Source organism: Ornithorhynchus anatinus, chromosome 4 (assembly GCF_004115215.2).
Source record: "Ornithorhynchus anatinus isolate Pmale09 chromosome 4, mOrnAna1.pri.v4, whole genome shotgun sequence".
In the NCBI taxonomy this organism is placed as follows: domain Eukaryota; kingdom Metazoa; phylum Chordata; class Mammalia; order Monotremata; family Ornithorhynchidae; genus Ornithorhynchus; species Ornithorhynchus anatinus.
The window spans coordinates 50,821,699-50,848,430 of record NC_041731.1 but is presented as its reverse complement, the minus strand read 5'-3'; the positions used below and the strand labels follow the sequence as shown (position 1 = coordinate 50,848,430).

The 26,732-nt window shown below is 44.9% G+C and overlaps 2 protein-coding genes across 5 annotated transcripts in view; one reads left to right on the top strand and one right to left on the bottom strand.

Annotated features, from left to right (window-relative positions):
* Nucleotides 1–407, top strand: part of RBIS (ribosomal biogenesis factor) — a 10,174-nt gene extending 9,767 nt beyond the window's left edge. For all 3 annotated transcript variants that reach the window (XM_029062723.2, XM_039911804.1, XM_029062724.2), the window contains exon 4: nucleotides 177–407. In XM_029062723.2, the coding sequence (XP_028918556.1) occupies nucleotides 177–245 (69 nt within the window). In that variant the 3' untranslated portion in view covers nucleotides 246–407. The remainder of the gene's footprint in view (nucleotides 1–176) is intronic.
* On the bottom strand, nucleotides 297–26,732 carry E2F5 (E2F transcription factor 5). 2 transcript variants are annotated; one of them, XM_029062722.1, is made up of 10 exons: nucleotides 26,453–26,732; nucleotides 25,645–26,291; nucleotides 11,456–11,565; nucleotides 10,151–10,312; nucleotides 8,293–8,336; nucleotides 6,816–6,880; nucleotides 5,149–5,407; nucleotides 3,791–3,988; nucleotides 2,389–2,433; nucleotides 297–1,012 (listed from the first exon to the last, which is right to left on the bottom strand). In XM_029062722.1, exons 2-10 carry the CDS (start codon nucleotides 25,846–25,848, stop codon nucleotides 903–905), a joined length of 1,197 nt encoding a protein of 398 aa, XP_028918555.1. In that variant the 5' UTR covers nucleotides 25,849–26,291; nucleotides 26,453–26,732; the 3' UTR covers nucleotides 297–902. The 2 variants fall into 2 exon arrangements, with proteins under 2 accessions (XP_028918555.1, XP_028918553.1); XM_029062720.1 differs by having other exon boundaries at nucleotides 25,645–26,732.

Genomic DNA, 26,732 nt, shown 5'->3' with positions numbered 1-26,732 from the left:
CATTTCCATGCCTCTGGTCCAAGTACCACCAATGCTGTGGATTTAGCTACAGACTGGGGCCTAAATTAGTACAACCAATGGCATATTGTATATGCAGAAGTTAATCTTACTTAACATTACAATTGTTTCTTAACTGTATTATAATGTTTTTTTCTGCCTTCTACCCCTCTTTCCAGATTCCTAAGCATCCTAAAGGAGAACTGACAGGCATTGAAGATGCTCTAAGATTAATGGCTCTGTTGTGATCCCTAAAGGAAGCACTGTGCACCTTAAAAGATTCACTTGCCAATTAGGTCTGTTTGTACAATTTTATTTTATTAAAAAATCTTGTTAATGTACAGGCATTGGCACATTTTAATATAAACTACATAGAAAGCTTTCCTAAAATCTAGGAAAGTGGAATGTCAGAAGTCAACAAAATGTGAGAAACTTAAAGTGCTAAACAGAAGGCACTTCACAAAATTTGTTCACTGAAACAGGCACATCCCAGTTTATATCCTTCACTCTAAGTGGCAGTGAAAGTTCAAAGATTGCATCTGAGGGACACAAAGAAAAAATGGACAGCCTTGTGGCAGTAAAAATTTAAAACATTTAAGTGACAAGAGGCCTGGGTCCTTTTTTAGCTTGTAACTTTTCTCCCACTTGTAAAAATAGTAAAGGGATTTGGAATAAGAACTCTTTAGTTAGATGAATGTAATTTTATTCTGAAAACATTTCCTCCTAAAGAAACAGAGCCCTTTTATTCTGGTTGGAGTTTTGTGAAGTAACTAAATAAGCAAAAGGGAAAAAAATCCTCAGTCAGAACTAAAGTTGTTACATTCATTATTTTAAATATTTAGGTTCTGAAGAAGTCTAGAATGTTAAGAGTTAGAGGTAGATAACAGTCCAAATTGCCACAGAATCTAATAATTTAGTATCTGAACATCAAAGAGATCACAGACTCCTTCATTATCGTCCAAGTTAAAGTTGTAGTCATCTGCAGGAGTAGGGGAAAGCCGTAAAAGAGGAAACACTGGAAAAAAAAAAAGTGACAATTTGGTGGGTAAATTGGTTCGAACTGAAATTTATCATGAAACACAACTGTCTGAAACCAGAAGGCAGCACTTTAGTTGTCTGAGCCTCTCAACCACTGAGAATGTTTGCTCACTTCATGGATAGGTCTGTCAGCAATCAATTCAGGCCATGGATACCACACTCCTTACTACTGAAACTAAACCCTCTAGTCTCAGGAACCCAAATGTTCAGCCCTGACAGACAAAACAAGTGGGGAGTTGTGCTGATCCCTGTAAGTTACTTCACTCCTCTACTGCCAACGTATTCCCTCTACCTCAGTTTCATCTTTCGTCACTCGCCCTCGCCTTCTCACCCACATCCCACCTCTTGGCCTGGAACTCCCTCCCGCTTCAGAGCCGACATAGGATCACTCTTCCCCACCCTCCCCCTTCAGAACCTTACTAAAAGCATATCTCTAAGAAGCCTTGAATAAGTCCTTCTTTCCTCTTCTCCCACTCCCTCATGCATCACCCTCACACTTAGATTTGCACCCTTCATTCACACCTCCCTCAGCACTTCTGTACATATCCACAATTTATGTATTATATGCCTTACTCTTGGACAGGAAGGTAGGGGGGGACGGACAGCTGAATATCTATATCCAAGAGCTAGGAGTCCTTGGAAATAATTTCAGAGAGGCACATATATGGTCTGTAAAATGGAATAGAATGCTAAGACAGACTCTAAAAGTCAGCAATTCATTTAAAGCCACAAAAATACATAAACTGTTGCAAACTACTTATTTGTACAGGCTGAACTGCTCATTGTTGGCACTCAGCAACATTACTTTCACTTGCCATCCAAATGAGATTAACCTCCTCACCTCCAAAAAAAAAATGGGTTGGGGGAAAGAGGCCAAAGGCATTGATAAAACAGAATTTGGATTTTTCATCATTAGCTGGCAATCCAGAATTAAGTGTACTATGCTTTTTGCCAGGGTAAGCCAAAAGCCATTCAACCAAACCATTTCCACTGGTCTCCAAAGAAACATGAGAACTTCCCCAACCGCTATACCAACCATAACACCACCCTAACTTCATCATCAAATGCTTCTTAGAGGAAATGTCACCACACAGTGGTCTTGTAGCCTGGAGAGAGGTTCAAGAATCATGTACAATTTCGTGACTATTCTCAAGACTGTAAGCCCGTCAAACGGCAGGGACTGTCTCTATCTGTTGCCGACTTGTTCATCCCAAGCGCTTAGTACAGTGCTCTGCACATAGTAAGCGCTCAATAAATACTATTGAATGAATGAATGAATGAAAGACGTTACCAAAATGGAGACAGGTGTTTAATACCTACATGAAACCAACCTGTGAGAACTGGAATACTTACCATCAGAAGACATTAATTCATCAATGATATCACCACTAATAGCTCCTGTTAGAAGCAAAGGAAATTATTCATAAAGATTTTGCTGGATACAGACCACAAAACCCCCTCATTGCCAGGGAAAGTCATTTAGTGGCAATAAACCCAAAATTGATGTGTAAACACACCACCTTGGCATTAATATACCAGAAATGTCAATTTCCACTTAAGACTGGGTAAAAATGTATTCTACAGAAACAAATTATGATGTAGTGTAAAAATGAAGGGCAGGCACCTTATCCCACTGAATTTACAAGAAAACTATAAGTACTGACAATATGAAGTTCTCTGGGGATTAAAGCTTTCCTGATTACATGTATGTTGTATGTGCCATCCTCCCCAAAAAACAAAAAACAAAAGGATTGCTTGGAAGGGCCTGCCCACAGCAATCAAGATCATTCCAATAGCTTCTACTGCCTGTCTACTAACTTTCTGCCTTCTCTAACCCTGTCCATGTTACACACCCAACACCTAGCTGAATTGATTGAAGTTACATAACAGACCCAGACCTTGCCCCGCTGCAGCTCAGATGACTTTGCAAACCAGTGAAGGTCTCCAAGCTCAACCAAAACTATTCTTTAACATCAAATCAAATTTGGAAGTGACTTTTCACAACTGAACTGGGAAGGACATGGGAGAGGGAGGAAGGGGTCTTTGGCAGAAGTGTTTTGTCTTACTGAGAAGATGCAGGTGAACATCAAAAGCAGTAAGAGCATACAATACGAACCCCTTTCCCTACACTCCTTCATTAAATCCGTTTATGACTCTGGATTTATGTGGTATGCTAAGCTGTTTTCTATGAAAGGTTTTTTTGGCCCATTTTTTCAGCTATCAATTACAAATAGTCTAGATCTCTTTTAAAAATATTCCCAGGCCTTTACCACAAGGCATGAGTGCTGCCTTACTTCACAAATTAATCAAAACTACCCATTCTTAGCATCCTGTGGCGGTCCCAATCATAAAGGCATTATTTAGGCCCCAGGGCGCAAACTGCCTCCTATGTTTGGGTACCACTCAAGAAAGCATCCCTGTTCTCATCCTCCCAAATTAACCCCCATTCAGGAACATACTGTCCAGTGCGGTGGTAAATATCCTGCTACCTCTCACAATGCCTAATACTCTTCTGCCACTTGTCTGCTCTTTCACTCCTCTACGTTCCCCAAGATGAAATGCACACCAATCAGAGACTTAACCGCAGGCAAAAGCAGTGTAGGAACTGAAACAACCGGCTCCACTGAGGCTACTCTATTTGGATTTAATCATCCTCATTCCTCATGAGAAAGATGAATGAGAAGTTGTCTATACAAGGCCCTGGTTAAGCATGACAAAAAATAACTACAACCAAAAAAACCCAGCTGATTCTTACCTCCAGGATCATCCATCTTTGCAATGTCAAATGAGTTTGGCTTTAGAATACAGTTTACATCCAGAGGAAGCAGGGAAGGGGGCTCATTTGCGTTGGCTGATGCCTGGGTCACATCTATTGCGAGACTGGTGTACAGCACTGACCCTGGCAGGCTAGATGGGGATGTGGGAGTGGCACTGTTCTGCTGCAGGTTACAGTCTTCCTCCAAGAAGTGGGGGGGAAAAAGAAAATCAGTTAGAAAATGAACTCAACTACATATTGAAATTCACTCATTTCTCAGAACCTCAAAAGGATTAGGGGCTTCTTCAGGCCAAAGCCTGCTAAAATGAACTGTGTGAGTGCCACCGGAGATTATTTTTAATGACTCCGTTAAAAATAATTTAGACAATAAGTACGCACTGTTGTGAGTGAATCCAAAGGGATGGCCTTCCACTGAAATTCACCCTCAATACTTAGCATCTACATGGCTAGGGTAATGGACTATGGGTTAGAAGAGGTGATTCCATACATGATAGTAAAGAGGTGAGTATCTGTTTATCACCTTTCATTGGAGGGACTGGAATTTCTAAAATAACTCAATTACACATGGTTTAGGTCCTAAATCTATTTTGGAAAACTTTCAAAATTACAGTAAAAGCTTTTTCTTGGTCCATCTGCAATAACTGAAGCTAAAAGGGATTTTGAGACTTCAGTTTTCTGACCAGTCTACATGAGTAAATCATTCGAAGGTGACCAGGTAAGAGTTCTTTGCAATAACTTAACACAGAGATCAACAAAGCATACACAATTATAGCATGGTAGCCCCCACAGGATTCAGAGAGGTGTAACTGCATCTACTGGAGATGAAATAATCACATATGGTCATAACAAATGACCCTAGGAGGGAATTTCTGATTCGTCTTCCAGTGGCTGTAGGGACATTAAACCAGGCAGTTGAAAATGTTGGCTTTGATCACTAATCAGTTTGAGATATAGATATATCATTGATTCCCCAATATTTAGACTCTTCAGGGGCCAGAGACCATGCCTGAATATCCTTGAATCTTTTCCCGTGTTAGCACAGTGCTTTGCACAGTGTATACACTTAACAAATGTCATGTAAGCCCAAATAATGTGACCTCCAAAGATTCCTACCAGAGTCACTCAGGGAAGATCAAGCATTTTATGAAGCCTTGTCACATTAAAGGATTGTTTCAAACATTTTTTAAAAAAAATTCAATTTTAGACAAGCTCTGGAACTAGGACCTGAACTTATTTTTGATATAACTGACCAGGTATGCAAAATTCAGAGTGCTAATAGGTTAGTGCTCCCGTAGACCCAATGTGACTATCTGTGGGGAGAAAGACTTCAAACTCACCTGATGGTGTGTTGGAAACGGGTGTCTGCCGAAGACGTTCTCGGGAGAGGTTGTGTTCAGGGGCACTCGGAGCAGCATTCGGAGTCTGAGGAGTGGCTGGGGTTTGGGGTTGAGAGGGAGGCTGGGTGAGGTCGTCAGGCGGGGGAACAGGAAAAACCACGGGCTTAGAGGAACTGGATTCTTTGTTAATCAGCAGTACGTGGATTGGTCCCGAATGGCTCTTTAGATTGATCTGGTATTTCTTTTGTCCATTTTGACCCTTTGAAAAGGTGGTACATTAAGAAGACAATTACAACCTTTTTCTTATCTTGAAATACTCTCAAAAGAGAAGCTATAAAAAGGACAGCAATCAAGGGCCTAGAGTTGGGAGTCTGGCAGGGAAGAAAGTGGGTTGGAGTGCATGTCTCAAAATATCCATTTTGAGTCCCTCCCAATTCATACCAGTCACAAATCCAGCAAGGGTTTTACTAAAGGTTTACCCACTAGGCTGTAAAAGCTCCTTCAGGGCAGTAATCGTGTCCAACTAATTCTACTGTACTCTCCAAAATGCCAAGTTCAAAGCTAGGAATACACCAGGTGCTTATTATACACTAAGTCATTTAAAAAAGTAGTGTGCCCCTTTATTATTTTTTGCAGCAGGATTCTGTGAATGTAGAATTTGAGACAATCCTGTTCTTATCCAGGGAAGCAGTGTGGTCTATTGGCAAGAGCACTGGCCTGGGAGTCAGGGGAGCTGGGTTCCAATCCCAGCTCCACCACACTGTCCTTTTGTGTGGCCCTGGCCAAGTCACTTAGATTTTCTGAACCTTCGCTTCCTCTGCTATAAAATGGGAACGCAGTACCTGTTCTCCCTCCTACTTAGAATGTGAGCCCCATGTGAGGTTGGGACTGTGTCTGACTTGATTATTCTCTATCTACCCCAGTGCTTAGTATAGTGCTTGGCATATATTTACCATAATTACCAGCCTCTAGTAAGGCTTCTCAGCAACTTCCAGGCCATCACTAGCTATAGAGACTCCAAATACCTGCATTTCCACCTGTAAACCTTATCCTGACTGAGGACTAATCAGAGCACCTTAAACAAGACTGCCTCCACTCCAAACACAAGCCAAATCAATTCATCCAGTTGGATTTCCTCAGTCTAGCTGGGAGAATGAATTTCCTCAATTTTGAAAAAGGGCATGTTACCAAATACTGAGGATCAAATAGCTGAAATCATGGGCCAGATCATTTAGCTGACATATTAGGTGGGGCTTCTGGCTAATTTTTTTTTTATAATCAAGACCCAAGGTCAAACCATCTTGGCAAAGATCCTAAAATTAGGGACAAAATGCTCTGAGAGCCATTAGTGAGTTAGCATGAAAGATGAATTCCGATCTTGCAGGATCTTTAGAGTGGTAGTTTTCTAAACCGAGGCTCACTGTCCCAGTGTTACTCATCTGCTGACCAACAACAGAGGAAGGGTCACTCAATTCTAATACTGAGTGACTTGCCCACTACAACCCCACTTCCCTCGGTCTAATACACGGTTCTGGAGAATTGAATGGGGTCAGTGTCAGGTAACAGTGCATTTTCCTCTTAGAATCAGTTCATCATCAGATAACAAAATCTTAAAAACGTGCATGCCTCCTTTGAAAGTGTTTATCGAATGGGCTCAGCATACTAACCATTTCAGGAATTGGTACCTCTAGCTGGGTACCGGAAGGTGCTTGAATAGTCAGAAGTGTGTCTCCTAGTAAGGAAGAAAATCATGTTCAAAACCAAAAATTAATCTCAAATTTGTGCCCAAACAGAGAAATACTCCCACTAACACAACCAGATAAATCACTGGGGGCATTTAGATGGCTGTCTTTTTTGGTAAAAGGAGGATTCTAAGCATATATAACCTTTATTACCTGCTATAATTCATATGCTTACTAGTATATAAGTTAATTTTGAGGTTGGACGAATGAGAAGTCAAAACCTTGAGCTGAAGTAAATCTTTGGTTGCTCTGAATAAAACCTTCTGCCTTTGGTGTGTTACTTTTGGCTCCGTGTTTCCTGTAACTGTCCAAGGGCTGCTGAGACTTTACAGGCAAACCATGTGAGATGAGGCCCCATCCTTGTGGAGACTCAGTTCATCCCCAAATTGGCAGCCATTTACTGAAGGATGCTAGGCGCCCAGAGGAAGTTAGGATGGCAGGGCTGTCACTGTCACCACTTTGGGCTGTGGAGGTCACAGCTGTGGCCCTGGGACCTCTTCCTATCCCAAGCCCCTAGTGTTATCCGTGCCATCCAAGGGAAGAGACTGGGGAGGGGCACGGAGACCTGGACTTTGGCTCGGGGCTTCAAAATGATCATTACAAATCAGAAGTGTCCCAGAGTCCGGTTCAGCTGCTTTGGAGAAGGGCGGGTGGCCAAGGCAGCCAAAGAAACCCTAAGTGGGGCCAGGCATCACACCGGTGTCCCGAAGCAAAATGGCAGGTGAGTGCATCCAGAAACCTCTACATGCAAGTCATCAGAAAACACACATTCTGCAGAGTGGTGGTAGTGCGGGGGGTGGAGGGGGATGTTGGGGTGAGTCTCTTACCAAAGTTGGCCTAAGGGATCAGTCCAACAACATTCATTCATTCAACCGTATTTACTGACCGCTTACTGTGTGCAGAGCACTGTATTAAGTGCTTAGCTCTGTACTAACCTGATCACCCTCAGGTGTGCCCGACCTCTCCCTGGAGAAGGCCGCTTTATTAGTTCAAATGTTTGCGGTCTTCTCTCAACAACCTCTCTGCCTCCCTGGTGAGCTGGCTGATGGACAGCTTCTGGGATTGATCAGGACTAGCTTAACACACCAAGGAATGGATTTGTTTTCCTCCTCAAAGGGACCCAACAGGACCTAGTGGCTGGAGCACTAGGCAAGGAGTCAGATCTGGCCCTGCCACGGGCTAACTGGTGTGACCAAGGCCACGACATAATGTCTCTCAGGTTCCCGTCCTCCTTAGAAAACAGGAGACAACCTTGCCTCTCTACTGCACAGGGATCCAGACAAATGAGTGTCAGTAGGAAAAAGCAACTTGAACTATTTAGGTGATAGATACGTCAAAATCCAACAGACTGCCAGGGTCACGTAGCTCTAGGAGGACAAATTGAGAAATTAAGAGTACTTACCATTAAAGCAATTACAAATATCTTCATGAGTTACATAGGAAAACGTTGTCACAGAGTGTCAAGGAAGATCTAGGCAACCTTATATTCAAGTCATTTTTTATAACATATTAGAACTCGGAATTAACTCTTTCCCCCCAGGTCTGAGGCTGCATTACTTGCTGCCCTCTGCCCACCCTCCTGGGGGAATCTTCGGTGTCCAGTACACTGCTGTGGAAACACATCCCCCTCCCCATCGCAAACTGGGCCCTCATATTCCCTGGGGGTGCTACGCCTGGGGCAATGGTTGTAATTCCCTCGAACATGTACTGCAGGACATTACATCTGTCATTTTTTCTATGGAGCTATTTGAAAATAAACCTTGACTTTTTTCCATGTTTTAACCTTGGCTTTTCAACACCATGTTGACATTCCTGTTTACACGGAAATTTTTCAGGTTGTCAATTTAGGAATTCAAGTGAGCAACAATGACCTTTCCCGACGAGCCGAGTATAAAGAAGGTTTCTCTGGATGTTTAATTTATATTTCAAGCTGAATGACCTAAATAGAAAATTTTTAAAAAGTCTCCTAGCCCTTTATTGGGCATTTATTTTTATTTATTTATTGATATTGGTTAAGTGCTTCCTATGTGTCAGGGACTGAACTAAGTGCTGGGATAGATACCAGATCAGAAGGTCATGTGTTCTAATCCAAGCCTGGCCACTTGTCTGCTGTGACCTTGGCCAAGTCACTTCACTTCTCTGGGTCTCGGTTACCTCATCTGTAAAATAGGGAAACTGTGAGCCCCTCATGGGACGGCGACTGTGTCCGACAAGATTTGCTTGTATCAACCCCAGTGCTTAGTACAGTGGCTGGCACATAGTTAAGTGCTTAACAAATATCATCATTATTATTATAAGGAGAAGCAGTGTGGCTCAGTGGGAAGAGCCCAGGCTTGGGAGTCAGAGATCATGAGTTCTAGTCCCAGCTCTGCCACTTGTCAGCTGTGTGACTTTGGGCAAGTCACTCCACTTCTCTTTGCCTCAGTTACCTCATCTGTAAAATGGGGTGTAGGACTGTGAGCCCTACATGGGACAATCTGATTACCTTGTGTCTACCCCAGCGCTTAGAACAGTGCTTGGCACATAGTAAGTGCTTAACAAATACCAACATTATTATTATTATAATCGGGTTGGACACAGTTCAACCTGTCATTATAACTTTCCCTCTTTCAGTGAGGAGGCCGCTGACAGAAGTGTAGCAGGATTCAGTAGCAAAAGCACTGTAGCCTAGTGGAGATCAGACACTCGACAAGTCCCCACTCTGCCACTGGCACGTTGTGTAACCACGGCCAAGCCATTTAACTTCTCAGGGCCTCGATTTCCACATGGGTGAAGTGAGTCTTCCTACCTCTTGGATTGTGAGCCAATCTGATGATCTTGTTTCGACTGCAGTGCTTAGCACAGTGCTTTAACACAGAGGAAGCAGTTAATAAACTCCACTATTAGCATTACAGTTTTATTTCTTTTCCCCTGTGGCGTGCAGAAGGGCCTTAGTCTGCCAACACCAATATCCTCTAAACCAACTGCAGACCTAAAACCACCCAAACAAATCATAAACTATTAAGCAGCAGATTTCAACAGCCTGGTAAACGTATACTTTCGCTCCGAGAAGCCATTACAATACAGTGCCAAACACCATGAATTCTACAATCTGTCACTCTCTAACTAGCAATCACTCCCCAGATTCCTTTGGCTGAAAATATCCTGCAATAACACTGCACTTAGCAGCTATGGGAGTGATCACACCTCTACTTTAGGCCAGGGTAGGCAGTATTTTGGATTTGCGGTTCCCAGCAAAATTAAGAGAGTCATTAGGATATCTGTTGTTTGTGGAGTCGTCCATAACATTTTTGATGCTTTGCTGGAGCCAGGATTTTTGCTGATCCAATTCTCGCTCTTTCAGGTCCAGATCTTCAATTTCTGCCTTGAGATATCTCAGTCTGTCTATCACTTCCTTGGTATTACAGCCGGCACCTACCCCTCTTAAAGATACACAAACAATAAGATCCACAGAGCATCGCGGTGGGCTAACTTTAGAAACAAAGTAGGAAGATTAAGCAAATAGCTCAATACATTGACAACCACAGTCATTTCAACACTCATAACACCAAGAGCTAAATGCACTGGAGCAGTGATATTGGAGTACTTTTCATTGTGATATTCAAGTTTATAATCCATCCACTGTATTTCTTAGGTAAAAATTATTATATTTAAATAGTAGCCAATTTAGCCTAATTTCTAATAGTAGCCAATTTAGCCTAGTTTCAAGTACCCCGATTCTCCTGGATGTTCTCATCTCTACGACAATTTCACTTTTGACCTCTGTTGGTAAACTATCTGATATAACAGATGGAAATCAGAGAAAGCCATGGGAAATGACTTTGAAATTTAAAAGCTCATTTTAATAGTGATAGTGTCGAAAGCATCTACCGAGAGCCTGTGTGCAGAACACTAAATGAGGCACTTGGAAAACACCATAAATAAAACTTATGCTCCCTGACCTTGGGGGGTTGACAACCTTAATGGGAAAAACACTAAATGTAGATTGATTAATGAACCATTTTAAGTGTAAAGTAACTATATTTTTATGAATATGGTGAATAAGCAACAAATCAAAAAGAGAAGTGCTTGTGTGGAGGAATTCAAGGGAAATGGAAGAGGTGAATTACAGATTACCTGGTGGAGGAGGAAGTTTTTTTTACGAGGGGAGAGTGGTGGTTTGGGTTGATTATCAATCAACTGTCTTTACTGAGCTCATACTGTGTGCAGAGCACTGTACTAAGCACTTGGGAGAGTAGAATATAACAATAAAACAGACACATTCCCTGCCTTCAACAAGCTTACAGTCTAGAGGATGAGCTTAAGTGCCAAGCGCTTGGTACAGTGCTCTGCATAACAGTAAATGCTCAATAAATAAAACAGACTGATTGGCTGGGAGTGGGAGGAGACTTGTGACAAGGCAGGGAGGGGTGAGTCAAGAGCAAGAAACACATAATCTGCTTGAGTGGAACCAAGAGCGTGAACTGAGATGCTGAAGGTTATTTATCAACCCAAACAGATTAACAAGCCAAGAAAAAAAGTAAGCAAGGGCTTTAGATCACAACTGACTTCAGCTCCCAACTTACTTCCACTGGATGCTGTTTTTTGACTTTTTTTCAATCAAATCAATTCCTTCCAAAACATTTGTGATGTCATAGATTCTTCTCTTTTGCCTCACAGCCAACGTATCTGCAGCCTGTTGAGGAAGAAAACCAAGAGTTAAGCTGCCTTTAAGAGGCTGCTCCATCAACTTAAAGCACAAGAGTACATGTCACATGGGAATTCACAGACCTTCAATGGCTAATCCTGATGGACAGCAGCTACCTAGATCAGGTAGATGTCCTTAATAATTATTTTTGGGGTATTGGTTAACTACTTACTACATGCCACACACTATACTAAGCACCGGGGTAGATAGGAGATAATGAGACCAGACACAGCCCCTGTCCCAACATGGGGCTCCAATCTAAGGAGAGGAGAGAACAGGAATTGAACTCTCATTTTACAGACGGAGGAACCGGAGGCAGAGAAGAGTTAAGTGACATGTCCAAGGTCACAGCAGACGAGTGGGCCTCTCACCCCCCATTTTCCATTACTACTACCCCTCGCAACAGCGCGCCATGAAGAAACTGCCTCACTTGATGATCATCTGTCCCTTAATCTTGCGGCAAAGCTCTCACCTTCCAAGTTACGTCTGCAAACAAAGGGAGTCCTGTGGACAGTGTGTTGCAGTGGGAACCTGTCTTGAACTCCCCCAGTGCTGCCTCTCAGTTCCTTCCCCTCCCACTGTCTCCTAGGAATGTCAGACAGGATAGGAAGCCCATCTTTCTGAATGAGAGGTACCGGTCACAGGTGAGAGCTGTGGAACTGCACTGTGGAGGACATGCCAGGCCCCAGACTGCTCCCAAATGCTCTTCCCTCTGATCCAGCTGGGAAGGTACAGGTGCAACCCTGTGCTCCCCAACTGTGCGGCCTCACCTTTCAGCTTCCCACTATGCCACCGTCCCCTAGCCCTAACAGAGGGAGGGTGGGTGCGCTCCCTGCCATTCAGCTTCTCCTCGGCCTCGGGACTCCGTCCCAACCTCATTGAGCCTGAACAAAAAGGAGGCATTTAAAGGAAAGCAATGTTGGCTCTGGAAGGACAGGTGTGACATGGCAATAAAAGGTGAGGGTTCGCTGTTCTCCTGCATTTCCCAGGAATGAAGCACCAGGCTGAGAGCAGGGTCAGGCAGTTCAGTTGGAGCATTGGAGTGAGACAGTGCTAAAGACCGGCCAATTTTACTTTCACAAGCACCTTTCTAAAAGTGTATATGACAGTATTCATTCCTTCAAACGTATTTATTGAGCGTTTACTGTGTGCAGAGCACTGTACTAAGCGCTTGTAAAGTACAATACAGCAATAAAGATGGGAGCCGCATGCCCAGTGATTTAAGAAACCCCCCCAAAACAATTCATAGAGAATAGCTAAACACCTAAACACTGCCACACTCCGATTTTACTATGGCCATGGCAAGTGATACATGTCTAAAACTGAGCTCCTTATCTTCCCTCCCAAACCCTGTCCTCTCCCTGACTTTCCCATCACTGTGAACGGCACGACCATCCTTCCCGTCTCACAGGCCCACAACCTTGGTGGCATCCTTGACTCTGCTCTCTCATTCACCCCACACAGCCAATCCATCACCAACACCTGCGGGTCTCACCTTCACAATATCACCAAGATCCACCCTTTCCTCTCCATCCAAACTGCTACCTTGGTGGTACAAGCTCTCATAATATCCCGGCTGGATTATTGTGTCAGCCTCCTCTTGGATCTCCCTTCCTCCTGCCTTTCCCCGCTCCCGTCTATTCTTCATTCAGCTGCCCGGATCATCTTCCTGCAGAGATGCTCTGAGCATCTCACTCCCCTCCTCAAAAACCTCCAGTGGTTGCCTATCAACCTTTTCATGAAACAAACACTCCTCACTCTTGGCTTCAAAGCTCTCCATCACCTTGCCCCTTCCTCCCTCACCTCCCTTCTCTCCTTCTACAGCCCACTCCATATACTCTGCTCCTTTGCCACTCACCTCCTCACGGTCCCTCGTTCGCACCTGTCCCGCCGTTGACCCCTGGCCCACGTCCTACCACTGTCCTGGAATGTCCTCCCTCCTCACATCTGCCAAACTATCTTCCCCTCTTCAGAGCCCTACTGAGAACTCACCTCCTCCAGGAGCCCTTCACAGACTGAGCCCCCTTTCCCTCTGCTCCCTCTCCCCTCCCCTCAGCATTCTGCTCATCTGCTCAAATAATATATTATTTATTACCCTATTCATTTTATGAGGTGTACATCTCCTTGATTCTATTTATCTTGATGTTTTGTTTTTGTTTTGTTCTGTTTTGCTTTGCTGTCTGTCTCCCCCGTATAGACTGTGAGCCCATCAATGGGCAGGGATTATCTCTATCTGCTGCCGAATTGTACATTCCAAGCGCTTAGTACAGTGCTCTGCACATAGTGCTCCATAAATACTATTCAATGATACCACCTTCATTTCTCTCTGAAAAATAAGGGGAATAATCTCATGCCCCTTACCTGGGGAAGGGTATTTCCCCTTTGCCATCAGTAAAGTTGTTGTTACAATGAAAAACCCTGTGAAATCACTTTTGAGCTCTCTATTGTAAAGATGCTGGAGATGCAAGGATAGATCCAGAAATCAACCATTACAGGATAATCCACCCTCTCTCAGAAAGTCCATGGATAGCAAGACAAACGGCATGAGCTGCCTTTACTCCTGTCCAGCACAAATTCTCCCTGACCCCAGCCAGGGGACTGGCTATATGCAAGGCTGAATTTGAAGAGATTTCTGGGGAAAGGGTATGAAGTAACTGCTTAACTGCTCCTCTTGGGAAAGAACAAACTGCCCAAACCAAATGCCAAGAATCAAAGAGTAATTTTTCTAAAACACAAAAATTAACCTGTCAATCACCTCAATACAAACCCCGATTAGGATCGGGTTAGGGTTTGGATGTGAGTGTGGCCCATCAGAGTTTGTGGCCCAGGTTCGGAGGCAGCAGAGTGGGCAATCTCCATGGCTACACCACCACTACGAGGTACCCCCTCCTGCAACTGGTACTGTGGGCCAGAAGCGAACCGGTTTGACATTTTCTCTGATACCTTGTGAAAGGATGTCCACCAAATCCCCTACCTGGGCAATTCATCCTCTTTACTCACCCCAGGCAACCCTCCTTACTAGCCAGGACCTTGGGGAGAAAGCATCATACCATCCCAGTGGCCTGCCCACCACCTCCCTTCCTTTTCCAATTTTTTTTGCTCCTGCCTTCAGGCCACCCTCTGGCCCAAAGTCCAAAACAATCCAAAACATGAGTAATACTCCTTAAGGAGCAATGTTTTCGGTCATAAATCCAAATACAATGTTTAGCTTTGCTTTACTTCACCTAGAGAGACTACTCAGGAGAACAAAACAAAACAAAAAAACCAGAACACCGACTCTTAAATTGTTTAACTAGCAGAGTCATGCTCAACTTCCTGGGTCTGTTAAATCTAGAGATAACCAGTATGTTTGCCTAAGTTGTGAACTTTATGCTTTAGACATTTTCTTTCTGGAGCTATAATCTTTCAAAACAGGTGCACTATCAAGAAGGCACTTGTCATTTCACCACAATCATTTTATGAACACTTTTATTACTATTTGGGTAGATCTTGCTTCCCCAGACTTTTCAATCAAAAAAAAAAAGTTCTGTTGAAGGAGTTAAAAGAAATAAAGCATTGTTCATAAAGGGCTCTGCCACTCAGTTCAAGTGGAGTAAAATGGGCATACCTTCCATACCAAGAATATAAGTCACTGTTGTTTAAGATGTGGAGTGCGTAGAAAGGGCAAGCAAGACTAGCAGAAGAAGGGAGATAGGGTGAAGGATGTTGAAGCAGCGCAATAGTAAGAATAAAGAAGCAAAATGACATGGGCTGCAAGTTTCTCTGAGGTCTAAGAATGGTCCACTCACTTGAAACTTTAAAATTGGTAGAGACAGGTGACAGGACACTGGGGAAAGCCCTGTTCTCAACCAAATATCAATTCCATTTTAAAGATGCCTACTTGTTAAGCTTGACCATCTGAGGCACAGGTACTATCACTCCCAATTCGGTCAAACTCTCCTTATCTTAGGGTCCTGCGCAAGATACGTCGCTTGAAGCACAGCAACATTTCATTACTTGTCCTTAGGGTTTCTGGATTAAGTGGACCTTCTCCAAGAGGCCTTCCCAGGCTGAGCACCCTTTCCCTCTTCCCCCTTACTGAGACCCCTTACTCTTCCCCCTTCCCCTCCCCGCAGCACTGTGCTCATTTGTATATATTATTGCCCTATTTATTTTGTTAATGAGGTGTACATCCCCTTGATTCTATTTATCTTGATAATGTCTTGTTTTTGTTTTGTTCTGTTTTGCTCTGCTGTCTGTCTCCCCCTATTAGCCAGTGAGCCCGTCATCGGGCAGGGATTGTCTCTATCTGTTGCCGTATTGTACATTCCAAGCGCTTAGTACAGTGCTCTGCACATAGTAAGCACTCAATAAATACTACTGAATGAATGAGGTGCTTTGAAATTAAATATAAAATCTGGTGAATATCTGAAGAGGAACAGTATGCAATGGAAAGATTACTTTTACATCCTCCAACAACGGAACATTTTAAAACCTTTTTCTTAGGCAACACAGAAATATCTGAAGTTAATACTTCCTGGCTAATATCCGTAAAGGAATGGGTCTCAAAAGCCCTTATAAACAGGACTACTTTGTCTTTCACATACTTTCTGTGGGCAAAGGGAAGTCTCATGGAAAGAACACAGGCAGGGCAATCAGAGGACTTGGGATCTAATCCTGACTCTGCCACTTGCCTGCCGTGTAACCTGGGGCAAGTCATTTGACTTCTCTGGGCCTGTTACCTCACCTGTAAAATGGGGATTAATGCTGTGAGCTCCACGTGGGACATGGACTGTATCCAACTTGATTACCTTGTATCTACCCCAGCACTTAGTACAGCGGCTGGCACACAATACGCACGTCAACACTCTCAAAAATAAGAAAAGCCCGAACCTATGACCCTAGAGGAAATCCTCGCCTCCAAAATTAATTATATTTATAAGATTTCAATGTATAATACTCCAAGTACTTCCAAGTTGCTGAAACCACTGTTGAAAATTTCGGAATTAATCAACGGGTTCAAAGACACACTAATATTGATTGTGATGTTCATTTCACAAAGACTCTAATACAAGCCTTTCATTTTATCCAGCTTTACAAAGAGCTCTGTGCCATGACATCCACTCCAGGCAATGCATTTATTGAGCACTTACTGTGTGCAGAGCACTGTACTACACACTTTGGAGAGTTCAATACAAGAGAGAAGGTAGACATAGTCCCTGCCCAGCAGGAGGTTAGAGTCTAGAGGGGGAAGCAGACATTTAGATAAATTAAGGAAATGTAAGTGCTTTGGGGTGAATATCAAGTGCTTTGGGCTGGGGGGAGCAATATGGATTTGTACATAAGTGCTGCGGGGTGAATATCAAGTGCTTTAAGGAGGGGTGGAGGAAGCAAAAAGGAAAATTAAAAAAAAAATTGACACAGACATTAGAACTGCCTGTCTTCCCCCACACCTCCCAAGCCTCTTTGCCATTATACTACTGTCCTTCTCTGGACCCTGCCAGTGATGGCAAATAACGTCTAGATATTTCTTAGGGGGAGATAAATCCTCCTGCCCACCCTTCCGGTGCGTGACCCGGGAGGCCTCAAAGGTACCCACAGCAACACGGATGAGTGAGTGCAAGTTCACAGAAGGAAGAGGTGGCGTTGTAAATGTTTTTGCATGCCTCTCCCCAATTACAGTATAAACTCCTCGTGGTCCGGGGACATGTCATTTCCTTATTCTGTACTCCCCAAGCACCTAATACAGTGTACCATACCAAGTGGGCACTCGAATGCATTTACGACTAGTCAATAACCCGTGTGACTGTTCAACCTCCACCTCTGGCACCGGGCAGGGGTTAAAGAAGCAGCATGGCTCAGTGGCAGAGCACAGGCTTAGGTGTCAGAGGTCATGGGTTCTAATCCCGGCTCCGCCACCTGTCAGCTGTGTGACTTTGGGCAAGTCACTTAATTTCTCAGTGCCTCAGTTCTCTCATCTGTAAAATGGGGATGAAGACTGTGAGCCTCATGTGGGGCAACCTGATTACCCTGTATCTACCCCAGCGCTTAGAAAAGTACTTGGCACACAGTAAGCACTTAAATACCAACATTATTACTATTATTATTAAAGCCTAGGGGGTCTGGCCGAACCAAGGCTTCCTTTTGCACCTGACTCCAAGATCTGCCTTGCAGCTCCACGATCGGGGAGGCGATGACAGCAAAAGCCTCCTAACAGATTTTTCCCAGGGTCAAAACCAAGTTGGAAAAATCTTCGAATGGAATACCAGGACCACATTTCTTTGTAATTTACGACCTTCTGGTTACATATGAATCTGCGGGTACCGAACCTAATGGATCATCTCATCCTCCTGGAAAAGGGCTAATTGAAGTGGGAAGCGCTGGCGAGGGACAGCTCTTATAGCCAGACAAAAGGGCATGGCGACGAGGGGGGGGGTGGCGGCAAGGTTTCCCCAAAAGAGACTCAATAAAGAAAAGCACGGGAGGCGTCGGGTGGGGGGCATCGGGAAGATGCCGGAGCAGGGACTGGCCTCAGACACTTGGCTGCTCCGGAGCTGTGTCGACGGCCACCTTCCAAATGGAACCGGACGGCATCAGTCAATCAGTGCCTAGTGGAATTTCAAAGGAGAAGTGGCTTGGGAGTCAGAGGTCGTGGGTTCTAATCCCGCCTCCACCACTTGTCAGCGGTGTGACTTTGGGCAAATCACCTCTCCGCACCTGTTTCCTCACCTGTCAAATGGGGATTAAGACTGTGAGCCCCACGTGGGACAACCTGATTCATTCAATAGTATTTATTGAGCACTTACTATGTGCAGAGCACTGTCCTAAGTGCTTGGAATCTACAATTAGGCAACAGTTAGAGACAATCCCTGCCCAATGACGGGCTCACAGTCTAAACGAGCCTAAACAGTCTGATCACCTTGTATCTATCCCAGCGCTTAGAAGAGTGCTTGGCACATAGTGAGTGCTTAACAAATGCCATCATCATTATTATTAAATGGCCCCCGTGCCACCTGCGGGCGGCAGTTCCAGGTGGCCCGTGGAAAGGAGGGGCTGCCAGGGCTAGCCAACGGAGAGCCCCAAAGGTTTCCCGGAGACAATCTCGGGGCAGCGGCTTCGGTTGCTGGGGTGGGATGGGGGCGGGGGGAAGACGCCGGGTCCCTGGGCTAACTGCCCTGGGGGCTAGTTCATTCAATAGTATTTATTGAGTGCTTACTTTGTGCAGAGCACTGTACTAAGCGCATGGAATGTACACTTTGGCAACAGATAGAGACTATCCCTACCCAATAATGGGCTCATCACAGTCTAAACATCACCCCAAGAATGGATCCATCCCTCTTTGCCCCCCGCGCGGTGGGGCAGGAACGATGGTCTCCCGCTGCGGCCGCAGCGTGACACCAAGAGAAGCAGCGTGGCTCAGTGGAAAGAGCATGTGTTTGGGAGTCAGAGGTCATGGGTTCTAATCCCAGCTCCACCCCTTGTCAGCCGTGTGACTTTGGGCAAGACACTTCATTTCTCTGCCACTCAGTTCCCTCATCTGTAAAATGGGGATGAAGACTGTGAGCCCCACGTGGGACAACCTGATCACCCTGTATCCCTCCCAGCGCTGAGAACAGCGCTTTGCATATAGTAAGCGCTTAACAAATGTCATCATTATCATTAGAAGAGTTCTTGGTACATAATAAGCGCTTAACAAATGCCATCATCATTATTATTATTAGAAGAGTGCTTGGCACAAAATAAGCAATTAACAAATGCCAACATTATTACTAGAAGAGTGCTTGGCACATAGTAAGGGCTTAACAAATGCCATCATTATTATTATTAGAAGAGTGCTTGCACATAGAAAGCGCTTAACAAATGTCATCATTATTATTATCATTAGAAGAGTGCTTGGCACATAGTAAGCGCTTAACAAATGCCATCATTATTATTATTAGAAGAGTGCTTAGCACATAGTGCTTAAGTGCCATCATTATTCTCATTAGAAGAATGCGTAGCATATAGGAAGCGCTTAACAAATGCCATCATTATTATTATCATTAGAAAAGTGCTTGGCACATAGTAAGTGCTTAACAAATTCTATCATTAATATCATTGTGGTTAGTGCTTGGCACATAGTGAGCGCTTAACAAATGCCATCATCATTATCATTGTGGTTAGTGCTTGGCATCAATTAGACTGTAAGTCTGATTAGATTGTGAGCCCGTCAATGGGCAGGGATGGTCTCTATCTGTTGCCGAACTGTCCATTCCAAGCACTTAGTCCAGTGCTCTGCACATAAGTGCTCAATAAATGCTATTGAATGAATGTCCAGTGCTCTGCACATCATAAGCGCTCAATAAATGCTACTGAATGAATTGTCCATTCCAAGCGCTTAGTCCAGTGCTCTGCACATCGTAAGCGCTCAATAAATGCTATTGAATGAATGAACTGTCCATTCCAAGCGCTTAGTTCACTGCTCTGCACATCATAAGCGCTCAATAAATGCTATTGAATGAATTGTCCATTCCAAGCGCTTAATGCTGTTCACATCGTAAGCGCTCAATCACTACTATTGAATGAATGAATGAATGAACATAGTAAGCGCAACATCGTAAGCGCTCAATCAATACTACTGAATGAATGAATGATCATAGTAAGTGTTTAAGAAATACCAACATGGGATTATTATTAGGTGCGGGGTTATTCCGAGGGGCAGGGTTGGCTGCGATCGAAGATCAACCAGCCCCAGAAAAGAAAAGGTTTGGGGGCCTCAGCGGCCATGGTGGGGGTCGGGGGGGCAGCGGGGCCTCCGAGCTTCCCCGTGGGGGCGAGGGCCGGGCAGCGGGGTGGTTAGCGAAGGGGACCGGACCCGACCGGACCGGACCGGAGGGTCTTTGTCCCCGGGCCGGGGCTCGCTGAGCCACATGGCGCGGAGGACGGGAGGGAGGGAGGGAGAGGCACAGGCCGCACAAACAATGTGGCCGCAGGCACCGAGAGGAGGGAGCAGACAGGAGGGGAGCCAGGGGAGGAGAGAGGAGGACAGGGGAGGACAGGGGAGGGGAGAGGAGGGAAAAAGAGGGGAGAGGAGGGGGAAAGAGAGAGGAGAGGAGGGGAAAAGAGAGAGGAGAGGAGGGGAAAAGGGGGGGGAGGAAGAGAGAGGAGAAGAGAGGAGGAGAAGAGAGGAGGAGAAGAGAGGAGGAAAGAGGAAGAGGGAGGAGGAGAGAGAAGGAGAAGGAGAGGGAGGGCGAGGGGGCCGAGGGGCCGGTCATTTATTCATTCATTAGCCCGAGCACCGCTTACTTTCATTCATTCATTCATTCATTCAATAGCCCAAGCGGCGCTTACCTTCATTCATTCATTCAATAGTCCGAGGGGCGCTTACTTTCATTCATTCATTCAATAGCCTGAGCGGCGCTTACTTTCATTCATTCACTCGTATTGATTGGGCGCTTACTATGTGCAGAGCCCTGGACTGAGCGCTTGAAATGGACAATTCGGCAACAATCATTCTTTCGATAATAATAATGTTGGTGTTTGTTAAGCGTTTACTATGTGCAGAACACTGTTCATAATAATAATAATAATGTTGGTATGTGTTAAGCACTTACTATGTGCAGGACATTGTTCATTCATTCATTCATTCGTATTGATTGAGCGCTTACTATGTGCAGAACACTGTTCATAATAATAAGGTTGGTATTTGTTAAGCACTTACTAAGTGCAGGATACTGTTCATTCATTCATTCAATCGTATTGATTGAGCACTTACTATGTGCAGAGCACTGGACTAAGCGCTTGGAACGGACAATTTGGTATCATTCATTCAATAATAATAATGTTGATATTAAGTGCTTATTACGTGCAGAACACTGTTCATTCATTCATTCGTATTGATTGAGCGCTTACTATGTGCAGAGCACTGGACTAAGCGCTTGGAATGGACAATTTGGCAACAATCATTCATTCGGTAATAATAATGTTGGTATTTGTTAAGCGCTTACTATGTGCAGAACACTGTTCATAATAATAATAATAATGTTGGTATGTGTTAAGCGCTTACTATGTGCAGAGCACTGTTCTTAATAATAATAATAATGTTGGTATGTGTTAAGCGCTTATTATGTGCAGAACACTGTTCATTCATCCATTCAATAGTACTGATTGAGCACTTACTATGTGCAGAGCACTGGACTGAGCGCTTGAAATGGACAATGCGGCAACAATCATTCATTTGATAATAATAATGTTGGTATTTGTTACGTGCTTACTATGTGCAGAGCACTGTTCTAAGCACTGGAGTAGATATAGGGTCATCAGGTTGTCCCTGGTGAGGCTCACAGTCTTCATCCCCATTTTACAGATGAGATAACTGAGGCACAGAGAAGTTAAGTGACTTGCCCAGTCACACAGCTAAGTGGCAGAGCTTCATTCAATAGTATTTATTGAGCACTTACTATGTGCAGAACACTGGACTAAGCGCTTGGAATGGACAATTTGGCAACAATCTTTCATTTGATGATAATAACAATAATGTTGGTATTTGTTAAGCGCTTAGTATGTGCAGAACACTGTTCATTCATTCATTCATTCAATAGTATTGATTGGGCACTTACTATGTGCAGAGCACTGGACTAAACGCTTGGAATGGCCAATTCGGCAACAATCATTCATTTGATGATAATAATGTTGGTATGTGTGTTAAGCGCTTACTATGTGCAGAACACTGTTCATTCAACAGTATTGACTGAGCGCTTACTATGTGCAGAGCACTGTCCTAAGCGCTCGGAATGAACAATTCAGCAACAATCATTCGACAGTAATAATGTTGGTATGTATTAAGCGCTTACTATGTGCAGAGCACTGTTCATTCATTCAATCATATTGATTGAGCGCTTACTCTGTGCAGAACACTGTCCTAAGCGCTTGGAATGGACAATTGGGCAACTGAGACCATCCCTGCCCACTGATGGGCTCACAGTCTAATCGGGGGAGACAGGCAGACAAAAACAATAGCAATAAATAGAACCACGGGGATGTCCATCTCATTAAAACCATAGCAATAAATAATAATGTTGGTATTTGTTAAGCACTTACTATGCGCAGAGCACTGTTCTAAGCGCTGGGGGACATACAGGGTCATCAGGTTGTCCCACGCGAGGCTCACCGTCTTCACCCCCATTTTACAGATGAGGGAACTGAGGCCCAGAGAAGTGACTTGCCCACAGTCACACAGCTGACGAGTGGCAGAGGCGGCATTCGAACCCATGACCTCTGACTCCCAAGCCCGGGCTCTTTCCACTGAGCCACGCTGCTTCTTATAGAATGAAGGGGATGTACACCTCATTAAAACAACAGCAATAAATAGAGTGAAGGGGATGTTCACCTCATTAAAATCATAGCAACAGACAGAATGGAGGGGATGAACATCTCATTAAAACAATAGCAATACTAAACTTCTCTGTGCCTCAGTTACCTCACCTGTAAAATGGGGATTAACTGTGAGCCTCACTTGGGACAACCTGATTACACTGTATCTCCCTGAGCGCTAAACAGTGCTCGGCACATAGTAAGCACTTAACAAATACCAACATTCTTATAAGAATCAAGGGGATGAACATCTCATTAAAAAAACTGCAATAAATAGAATGAAGGAGATGGGCATTTCATTAAAACAAGAGCAATAAATAGAGTGAAGGGGATGAACATCTCATTAAAACAAGAGCAGTAAATAGGGTGAAGAGGATGGACATCTCACTAAAAAATAGCAACAGAGTGAAGGGGATGGACATCTTATTAAAAAATAGCAATAGAGTGAAGGGGATGAACATCTCATGAAAACAATAGCAATAAATAGAGTGAAGGGGATGAACATCTCATGAAAACAATAGCAATAATTAGAGTGAAGGGGATGAACATCTCATGAAAACAAGAGCAATAAATAGAGTGAAGGGGATGAACATCTCAATAAAACAATAGTGCTAAATAGAATCAAGGGGATGAACAGCTCATTAAAACAATAGCGCTAAATAGAAAGAAGGGGATGAACACTTCATTAAAAAAATAGCAATAAATAGAATGAAGGGGATGAACATCTCAAGAAAACAAGAGCAATAAATAGAGTGAAGGGGATGGACATCTCATTAAAAAATAGAAATAGAGTGAAGGGGATGGACATCTTATTAAAAAATAGTAATAAATAGAACGAAGGGGATGAACATCTCATGAAAACAATAGCAATAGAGTGAAGGGGATGGACATCTCATTAAAACAAGAGCAATAAATAGAATGAAGGGGATGGACACCTCATTAACAAAATAAATAGGGTAATGAAAATATACAAATGAGCAGAGTGCTGAGGGGAAGGGAGAGGGGGAGGAGCTGAGGGGAGGTGAAGGGGGGACAGAGAGGGAGCAGCGGGCAGAGGGGAAGGTCAGTCCAGGAAGGCCTCCTGGAGGAGGTGAGGTGAGAATCCCCTTGATTCTATTTATTGCTATTGTTTTATTGAGATGTCCATCCCTTTCACTCTATTTATTGCTATTGTTATAATGAGATGTCCATCCCCTTCACTCTATTTATTGCTATTGTTTTCATGAGATGCCCATCCCCTTCATTTTATTTAGCGCTACTGTTTTAATGAGATGTCCATCCCCTTCCCTCTATTTATTGCTCTTGTTTTAATGAGATGTCCATCCCCTTCACTCTATTTATTGCTATTGTTTTAATGAGATGTCCATCCCCTTCATTGCTATAGTTTTAATGAGAGGTTCATCCCCTTCATTCTATTTATTGCTGTTTTTTAATAAGATGTCCATCCCCTTCATTCTATTTATTGCTCTTGTTTTAATGAGATGTTCATCCCCTTGATTCTATTTATTGCTATTTTTTAATGAGATGTCCATCCCCTTCACTCTATTTATGGCTATTGTTTTCATGAGATGTTCATCCCCTTCACTGCTATTGTTTTAATGAGATGTTCATCCCCTTCATTCTATTTCTTGCTATTTTTTAATAAGATGTCCATCCCCTTCACTCTATTTACTGCTGTTGTTTTCATGAGATGTCCATCCCCTTCACATTGCTATTGTTTTCATGAGATGTTCATCCCCTTGATTCTATTTATTGCTATTTTTTAATAAGATGTCCATCCCCTTCACTCTATTTATTGCTGTTGTTTTCATGAGATGTCCATCCCCTTCACATTGTTATTGTTTTCATGAGATGTTCATCCCCTTTACTGGTATTGTTTTCATGAGATGTTCATCCCCTTCACTGCTATAGTTTTAATGAGAGGTTCATCCCCTTCATTCTATTTCTTGCTACTTTTTAATAAGATGTCCATCCCCTTCACTCTATTTATTGCTGTCGTTTTAATGAGACGTCCATCCCCTTGATTCTATCTATTGCTATTTTTTAATGAGCTGTCCATCCCCTTCACTCTCTTGATTGCTATTGTTAATTGCTATTGTTATTTGTTAATGAATGGTACATTGCCTCGATTCTATTTAGTTGCCATTGTTTTTACGAGATGTTCTTCCCCTCGACTCTATTTATTGCCATTGTTCTCGCCTGTCCGTCTCCCCCGATTAGACTGTAAGCCCGTCAAAGGGCAGGGACCGTCTCTATCTGTTGCCGACTTGTTCATCCCAAGCGCTTAGTCCAGTGCTCTGCACCTGGTAAGCGCTCAATAAATACTACTGAAGGAATGCATGGAGAAGCAGCGTGGCTCAGTGGAAAGAGCCCGGGCTTTGGAGTCAGGGCTCATGAGTTCGAATCCCAGCTCTGCCACTTGTCGGCTGTGTGACTGTGGGCAAGTCACTTCACTTCTCGGTGCCTCAGTTCCCTCCTCTGTAAAATGGGGATGAAGACTGTGAGCCCCACGTGGGACAACCCGATTCCCCTGTGTCTACCCCAGCGCTTAGAACAGTGCTCGGCACATAGTAAGCGCTTAATAAATACCAACACTATTATATTGTTTTCCTGAGCTGTTCATCCCCTTGATTCTCTTTATTGCTACGGTTTACTGAGATGTCCCTCCCCTTCACTGTCCGCAGGGCGGTGAGGAGGGGAGGGAGAGGGAGGGAGGGAGTCGGGGTGGCCGCTTACCGCCTTCAGGTCGAGGACCCCGTCCTTGGCCTCCTGCAGCAGCGACACGAACTTGGCGGTGAGGAGCCCCAGGCTCTTTTCGTGCCGCCCGCGGGCCTGGCCGGAGGGGGGGACGGCGGAGGAGGGGGCGACGGCGGAGGAGGGGTTGGGGTCCGGCGGGGGCTGCGGGGCCCCGGAGCCCGACGAGTCGGCCAACGCCGCCATGGGCCGCGCAGGCGGGGCGGGGCGGCGAGGCCGGGGCGGGGCCCACCACGACGGCCTTCCCTCCCACGGCCCGGCCGACGATGAGGAGGCGATGAAGAAGAGATGAAGAAGAGGAGGAGGAGGAGACGGGCCGACCACGACGGCCTTCCCTCCCACCGGCGGACGGTGAGGAGGAGATGAAGAGGAGGAGGCGACGGGCCGACGACGGCCTTCCCTCCCAGGGGCGGACGATGAGGAGACGATAATGAGGCGATGAAGAGGAGGTGGAGAGGAGGAGGCGATGAAGGGGAGGTGGGGAGGAGGAGGCGATGAAGAGGAGGTGGAGAGGAGGAGGAGGAGGAGGAGATGGGCCGACGACGGCCTCCCCTCCCACGGGCGGACGATGAGGAGGCGATGAGGAGGAGATGAAGAGAAGGAGGCGACGGGCCGACGACGACGACGGCCTCCCCTCCCACGGGCGGACGACGAGGAGACGATAACGAGGCGATGAAGAGGAGGCGGCGACGGGTCGACGACGACGGCCTCCCCTCCCACGGGCGGACGATGAGGAGGAGATGAAGTGGAGATGAAGAGAAGGAGGCGACGGGCCGACGACGACGACGACGACGGCCTCCCCTCCCACGGGCGGACGACGAGGAGACGATAACGAGGCGATGAAGAGACGATGAAGAGGAGGGGGCGATGGGCCGACGACCACGGCCTTCCCTCCCCCGGCCGGGCGGACGATGAGGAGACGATAATGAGGCGATGAAGAGGAGGGCCGACGACCACGGCCTTCCCTCCCGCGGGCGGACGACGAGGAGGAGATGAAGAGGCGGAGGGTCGGCCGCGGCCTCCCGCCGCTCCCCCCTCAGCCTCCGCCGGCCACGGGGGACGACCGGGGG

Coding starts and splice junctions, on each gene's coding strand:
- E2F5 (XM_029062720.1), bottom strand. CDS start 25,848: ATGGCGGCGTTGGCCGACTCGTCGGGCTCCGGGGCCCCGCAGCCCCCG. Junction 5,408..6,815: donor AGGTACCAATTCCTGAAATG/GTTAGTATGCTG, acceptor ACCTTTTCAAAG/GGTCAAAATGGACAAAAGAA. Junction 1,013..2,388: donor TGAATTAATGTCTTCTGATG/GTAAGTATTCCA, acceptor TTTTTTTTCCAG/TGTTTCCTCTTTTACGGCTT.